This window comes from Lethenteron reissneri, chromosome 56 (genome assembly GCF_015708825.2).
Source record: "Lethenteron reissneri isolate LAM-NWPU_2019-01 chromosome 56, ASM1570882v1, whole genome shotgun sequence".
NCBI lineage: Eukaryota > Metazoa > Chordata > Hyperoartia > Petromyzontiformes > Petromyzontidae > Lethenteron > Lethenteron reissneri.
In genome coordinates this window covers 4,359,859-4,367,646 of record NC_083834.1, presented here as the reverse complement: position 1 = coordinate 4,367,646, position 7,788 = coordinate 4,359,859, and the positions used below count along the sequence as shown (strand labels likewise).

Sequence of the window (7,788 nt, the reverse complement as noted above, 5' to 3'; positions counted from 1 at the left end):
GTTCGATCCCGACCCTGACGCCTGCTGCTGTATATTTGGAGTTTGCGTATCTCTCTCTCATCATCATCATCACGGTGGTTAGGAGATGTTAACTACCTCGCCTGGTATACAGGAGGTTGTGAGTTCGATCCCGACCTTGACGCCTGCTGAATATTTGGAGTTTGCGTGTCTCTCATCATCACGGTGGCTAGGAGATGTTAACCACCTCGCCTGGTATGCAGGAGGTTGAGTTCGATCCCGACCCTGACGCCTGCTGAATATTTGGAGTTTGCGTGTCTCTCATCATCATCATCACGGTGGTTAGGAGATGTTAACCACCTCGCCTGGTATGCAGGAGGTTGAGTTCGATCCCGACCCTGACGCCTGCTGAATATTTGGAGTTTGCGTGTCTCTCATCATCATCATCACGGTGGTTAGGAGATGTTAACCACCTCGCCTGGTATGCAGGAGGTTGAGTTCGATCCCGACCCTGACGCCTGCTGAATAGTTGGAGTTTGCGTGTCTCTCATCATCATCACGGTGGTTAGGAGATGTTAACCACCTCGCCTGGTATGCAGGAGGTTGAGTTCGATCCCGACCCTGACGCCTGCTGAATATTTGGAGTTTGCGTGTCTCTCTCCCCGTGGTCGCGTGGATTTTTCTCCGGGGTCTTCCGGTTTACCCCTCCACATTTAGAATCAACACCACGCGTTTAGAGTATTTGGCTGCTATAAATGTGCACACTAGAAGCAACTTCGTTGGGCAATCATTTGCGAGAGCCAGGTCGCTTCTGATTTTTTTTAAAAAGCTACATTGCTCAGTTGGCCTTACCTGGTAAAAAAATATAGTCATCATGATCATCATCTCGCTGTCTCAGCATCTTCACCCCCTCGCTTGCGCGTCGGTGAGCGTGTGCGAGAATGTATTGGTTGGACAACCCGACGAAAGTATTCCTCTTCGTTTAAAAAATAATACGCTCGCAAAAAAACATTAAACGCAAAATTTGAGGGGCAAAACGCCATATTTGCGGAATACACCACGCCGCCGTTGACCCTGGCCATTGACCGAGAAACCCGACGTTCCTACCAGCTCCCTCCGCAGGAATGTGTTAACGCCTCCGGAAAGAGTCTCAGTTGCAGTGGCGACTCGTGACGTGTGCACGAGGTGGGGCTGTTGTCAGCTTTTATGAACGATCTATGACACACCCAAGGAGAAACCGTCTTCGGGCCTTGACACTCTCTGGACTTGAGAACACAAATCGTGGACGTACAAACGTTGAACTTTTGGCAGCGTATGTAGCCGCAACCGTGCCTATCGGATGGGTGTGTGGGCGAGTGGCTATGAGAGTGGATGAGTGAGTGACTATGCGAGTCTTTTTGTGCGTATTTTCAACTTTTCGCACCGTACGTAGCCAACCGTGCTAAAAAATCGCAGGTGCGGGTGTTCAACGCGATAACGCCACGCCGCATCGAAATCGCTTGGTTTGCGACAATCTCCTTGCTTTAAATTTCGATTTAAAGATTTCGTGACTGCAGGGATTCATCTTCTTGGTTTTTTCGGTAAAGTCACGTAGAAGGGAAGTAATACAATAATAATAAAACATAATAAAATAATATATTATGTTTTATTTTTATTATTTTATTACTTCCCTTCTACGTGACTTTACCGAAAAAAACAAGAAAAATCTCCTTGCTTCAAAAGAGACACGAAATGGATTCACGGCGCTCGCACGAATTCGATTGACGGCGTTGGCCGTTGTTGCTGCTGCCGCCATGCAGTGGGCACCATCCCGCGTGCGCACGGATTCCACCGTTGTCCGACGTTTCGCTCCGCGTGCTGATAAGCTTTTCCAGGGAGCGAACCATCGGACATCCAATGCCGACAAACACGCGGTAATAACAAACCCAAGAACACTCAAAAAACAAATCTAGGTTTTTTTTCTCTTCTCCAAAATGCGGGCATCTGTGCAGAGAAATCGCTGGGGGGGGAAACAAAAAAACTTTTCATTCAACAGTAAAGTCACGTAGGTAAAAATAAAATTAATAAAAAAATAAAAACTATTTTATTAATTTTAATTTCATTTTTTACCTACGTGACCTTACCGAAAGAACTTAGAGTATGAATCCTTGCAGTCACGAAAGCTTCAAATCTAGAATTTTCATTCAACCTCCACTTGTCTGGCGGATGGAACGCGCCCCCTTGTGGATGACCAGTGCCACAGACACTGCTGATTTTGAACGCAGCAGCGCTCAAGCTGCCCCCAACCCCACACGTTTTCACAGATTGGGGGGGGGGGGAAGCAAGGCTGCGACATGGAAACCGTGCAGGAAAAAAAAATCGGAGCTTGTGCCGACAATGCCAGCGACAAAAGAAACACCGACGCACAACGCAATCATGCCGACACAGACTCACGTAGTCACTCACCCACACACACTCGCCCATCTCCGATTAGCACGGCTGGCTATGTACGGTGCAAAAGAAGTTCAACATACACACAGACTCACAGTCACCCACTCAGATAGTCACTCACCTACTCAATACATCACGACAGTATCACAAATCAACGGCAAGTAATTGTTTAAATACATTATTTTTTATTTAAGTCTTTGGAAGGAAAAAAAACAATCTCTGGTAACGATACGATTATGATTTTCACTCGCGATTATTTTTTTTTGCATAAAGTATATCCCGCATAATCCCATCTCCCCCAAAAAAAGTTTGCTTCGGAGAAAATAAAGAAATAGAACAGCAGAATCCAAAGCGACCGCCTAATTTACGACAATCAAATCGACGCGCGCAGCAAATTCTTAAGGCGAATCCCAAAGCAAATTTCAAGGTGCCGTTGGCACCGATTTTTTTCTTTTATGCGGCTACATCAACATATTTCATTGCTTAGTAAAGACCAACGTTAATCTCGTTGGAGAGAGAAAAAAAAATCACCTGAAGTAAAAGAACAGAGCCCAATGATTTGTGAACGGTTTTGAGGAGTACTACAGTTTTCCCCACGGTAACACAATTAACCGCAGCGGTGCCATCGCAGGGCGTGTGATAGTAGGGGATGGCACAATTAACCCCAACAGCACCAACCCAAGGCGTGTGATGGTAGGGGGTGGGCTCAATTAATCCCAGCGGTGCCATCGCAAGGCGTGTGATGGTAGGGGATGGCACAATTAACCGCAGCGGCGCCATCGCAAGGCGTGTGATGGTAGGTGATGGCACAATTAACCCCAGCGGTGCCATCCCAAGGTGTGTGATGGTAGGGGATGGCAAAATTAACCGCAGCGGTGCCATCGCAAGGCATGTGATAGTAGGGGGTGGCACAATTAATCCCAGGGGTGCCATCGCAAGGCATGTGATGGTAGGGGGTGGGCTCAATTAACCCCAGCGGTGCCATCGCAAGGCATGTGATAGTAGGGGGGGTGCACAATTAATCCCAGCGGTGCCATCGCAAGGCGTGTGATGGTAGGGGGGGGGGTGGCACAATTAATCCCAGGGGTGCCATCCCAATACGTGTGATGGTAGGGGATGGCACAATTCACCCCAGCGGTGCCATCGCAAGGCATGTTATAGTAGGGGGGTGGCACAATTAATCCCAGCGGTGCCATCGCAAGGCGTGTGATGGTAGGGGGGGGGGGTGGCACAATTATCGCAGCGGTAAGGCGTGACATCGTAGGGGGTGGCACAATTAAACCCAGGGGTGCCATCGCAGGGTGTGTGACGGGGGAGGGTTGAGGAGGAGGAGACACGGGGGAGGACAAGGAGCATCTCCGCAGACTTGAGTGTCCGTCGTCTCAGATGATGGCGTCCGTGTCTCCCCTGGAGACAAAAAAAGAAAGTTTAATCGGGGGGGTCTCGTTACAGAGCAAAACCCGCACGTTCACACCCCTCGGCTGTCCGCCAAATATCATCAATCGGTCGTTATTCGAGACGTAAATCAAACTTCACGATACCGTCAGTCGCCACAACAATAAACTTTTCGCATCACTTTTAAAATCACGTGACGCCCACGTCAAATTTTACAGCATGGCGATTGTCGCAATTATCGGTTAAAGTAACTTTGTACGGTAAATTTTTATTTTACCGTGTTAAGAGTTGCTTTGCTGCGCTGTTAACGAATAAAGGCGATTTAAAAGCTCTTAAAACTGCAGTTCGATCAACGTACGACCGGTGCAAGTCTTCCGAATCTCGTTGCAACTTATGACGCTAATAAAAGCATGCCTAAAAAACAACATGCCGCCAGGTAAGCTAAAATTAATTAAACCGACTACGAAAATGCTGAGGTCACGTAATAATCCCCCCGCCGTCAACTGTTCTGGCAAACATTCTACCAAGCACACATTTTAAAAGATAATAGCCATTTATTTACTACCTTAATTAGGGAGTTTGTCATTTCACATATATTTATTGACCAGAGACAGAATATTAAAATATAGAAATACAATGCCCGTCACGATATTTTGCAAAACGAACAAGACATTTATAGTGGACATTTAAATCGTGCGATTCAGCATCACCGTGCCGCGGCAAACCTAAGCTACGAGTTCACGCCCTGTGCTAAAATCACCGCAATGGAAACTCGAGGTTTTTGTTTAGATCGCGTAAATATAAATGTGTCGTTAAAACCGCCACTACCCTGCCACAATTAAGTAAAGTTTGTCACGTAAAGACAACGTCCCCCAATTTGTTACTAGCTCAGCCACGCACCGCTGTGTTGGACTCTGGCTGTACGTCTCATGATACTGGTTGTAGTTGTGAACATCACAAATTGTAAATGTTGTAGTGGGTTTACACTCCAACACAAACCGGTTCATGCTGAACTAGTAACCAATTTGCACGTTGTGTTTACGTGACAACCCTTACTCATTGGTTATATTGGGTGGTGGGGTGAGTGGCTATGTGAGTGGATGAGTGTATGCATGTGTCTAGAACTTCTCTCGCACCGTACGTAGTCAACCGTGCTAAATCGGAGGCGCGGCCAAGGGCTAATCCTGACAACTAGAACCCCCGCTTAGCACCACCTACTGGATACATCCAACTTACCTCCGACAACACTTATAGCTGTACAACATTAGACAGCATTTTAGATACACAATTTACAATGCCATTTGATAAGAAAACACATTTCGACTTTGCTGCTCCACATTTTTATAGACTACCCTTGCTGCACATTTACAGCTCTGTTCCTGCCACCCCTTCTCTTAAATCCCCATCTCTAGGTCCCCTAGTAAACCAAAACATAGGAGATTACTGGGACAGGCACCTCATTTTCTCTTCTGGCCACCTCTTGCTTTCATTTGTTTGTAGTTTTTTTTGTCCACCCATTCGCGATCCCGTACCCGTCAACCCCTTATCAGCGCCCTACCTTATTACAGACCGATTCAGACCTTATTGGTCACCTCCGTGCCCCTTACGAATCTCAACGTTGATCCATACCAAGGGTGGCACAGTCGGGGTTTTTTACAATCGGGTTTAATTGTCTTTTTATATTAAACCCGATCATCTGAGATTGGGAGAAATCCGGTTTAATCGGTTCTAATTGCAGAACCGCACTTCGCCAACTTCTCAACGATGGGCTTCATCCATTCCAAGCTAAGGAACTCACTGGCGCCCACGAGTGTGGAGGAGAAGCTCGTGTTCATCAAGACCAACCTGCCCGCTGCATTCTACCAGAGGTGTGGACTCGAGTCATGTGACTTGGACTCGAGTCAGACTCGAGTCATGTGACTTGGACTCGAGTCAGACTCGAGTCATGAATTTGATGACTTGAGACTCGACTTGGACTTGCATAACAATGACTTTGTCCCACCTCTGCATTCTACGACTATCCCGTGCCCGATGGCCACGAGTACGATAGCAGCACCGACGAGGAAGCAGCCTAAGCCTATCAGAGTTTCGTATTCATTAAACCAGGTTCTAATTCCCCGAAATCGGGTTTAATTGTATTAATGAAAAACCCGATGCCTGCCGCTGGAAAAATCGGGTTTTTTCCACCCATGATCCTAACAAAGTCCCATCACAAGGGAGAAGCACAAAACAAATAGACAAAAGAAAATCGTCCGTATTGAAACAGATGTACGCCGTATGGACCTGAAAACTCAATTTCCCTCTACAAGAATACTGGCAAACCGTATGGATTGACAGCTCTGCGATTCACGCGCGCTCATTAGTTTCCGACCGCTAAAAAATTACCGACTATTTGCCGCGTGCGACGAGTCAAATAAACGCGACATCCGAACAAAACGGAGACGCCACACAAAGTGATTTGTTACAGAAGCACAACACAGCAGGTGCACCGCAGGTACAACAGCCGCCGTTCGTCACCGAGTGGCGGTGACGTCACCACGGCACTTGTGCCAGTCTGCGCGCACTTTGAAAGGCCACGTGAATTGTCAAACGTGCGCCGGCAGGTCACGTGACAGACCCAGGAGTGCCATGGGTTGACCGAGATGACTGGCAGATGCGCCATCTGTTCCCCCCTTCCTATGCCAACTCGCTGCGTTTTAACCGTCCTGGGCGCTCCGCTCGTTGTTCCGAGCGTCCCTCCTCTGCCCTCCGTCGTTGCTGGAGAGCGACCGACTGCCTCCAACTGCCAGGCAGCAGCGTCCTTCACGAGCCTCATCTGCAGAGGCCGATCTTGACACCACTGGTACCGGACATCGGCCAAAGTCCGCTCAGCTCCACATCATTCCGTCTCTTCCCGAGCCCGCGCACACACACACACACGCAGACAGGAGGAGGAGGAAGAATAAGCAGGGTGAGCCGTGGGGACGAACCTCGCGGTGGCGCGGACCCCACTTACAGGTGCTGGTAGCGCGGGTTGCGCGTACGGAAGTACTTGAAGGCGAAGAACAGCAGCGCCTGCACCGCCACGGCCAGCACCACGCCGCCCACGAAGCTCACGGCGTCGAACGAGCGGACAGACCCGTCCGACGGCACGACGCCCGCGGCCGCTACACGCACACACACGCAACAAAGACAAAGATCCCCCGTGTAGCCTTAACAGACTGTTGGGGCAAGTGATATTTGCGAGGAGCACCTACAAAGGCCGGCACGGTACACAAGGGGGGTGGGTGGCCAGCAACGCGCGAGCACACACACACGCGCGCGCGCGGGAACACACGCACCCACGTGCTCAGACTCGCTCCACCAACTCACCTCGGTGGAACCCCACACCAACCGGCTAACACATGCACAGGCACAGAGACAAATATCCCCCGTGTAGCCTTAACAGACTATTGGGGCAAGTGCTGTGATGCGAGGAGCACCTACGAGGGGTGGGTGGGTGGGCCAGCACCCACCCAACTCCCTCGAGTCAACCAGAACTAGGTGGCCCAGGACTGGTATAAATATTCACCTCTGTTATCGGCTTGGAGCGGGAATCTAACTCAGTCGTTGAGTTCATAGCACGACTTAACTCGCACCAGTTTCTAGTTACACTCCCCACAAGCACCTCTATTCGCACCACACACATGCAAATTCTACAGCAGCAGGCGTCAGTAGTCGGGATCGAACCCACGCCCTCCGGCATCGCAGGCGAAGGAGTTAACATCTTGCCACCTGCCCGCTCGATGGTGCCACACCCATCGCCAGCTACACACACGCATCAACTAGCACGACTCGCCAGCACCCATTAAACGCCTGCTGTTAGCCTCCGCTTCGTCACAGCATCAAGCGTCTCTACGCATCGCGAGCTCGCCGGCGGACGTGACGCCGTGCGTACTCACAGGCCGTGGATGAGGCGTGGGCGGGGGCGGTGGAGAAGGCCGCGGGGCTAGACGTCGTGCCATTGGTGGCGTTGTTGGGCGTCAC

At 49.8% G+C, this 7,788-nt stretch overlaps 1 protein-coding gene across 1 annotated transcript in view; it reads right to left on the bottom strand.

The window, feature by feature from the left end:
- Positions 1–2,553: 2,553 nt before the first annotated feature.
- The window catches only part of LOC133356993 (porimin-like), a 49,334-nt gene continuing 44,099 nt past the window's right edge, over positions 2,554–7,788 (bottom strand). Inside the window, exons 4-6 of the mRNA XM_061574736.1 lie at positions 7,704–7,787; positions 6,779–6,929; positions 2,554–3,795 (exon numbers count right to left, since the gene is read on the bottom strand). Coding sequence (XP_061430720.1) covers positions 3,771–3,795; positions 6,779–6,929; positions 7,704–7,787 — 260 coding nt within the window. The 3' untranslated portion in view covers positions 2,554–3,770. The remainder of the gene's footprint in view (positions 3,796–6,778; positions 6,930–7,703; position 7,788) is intronic.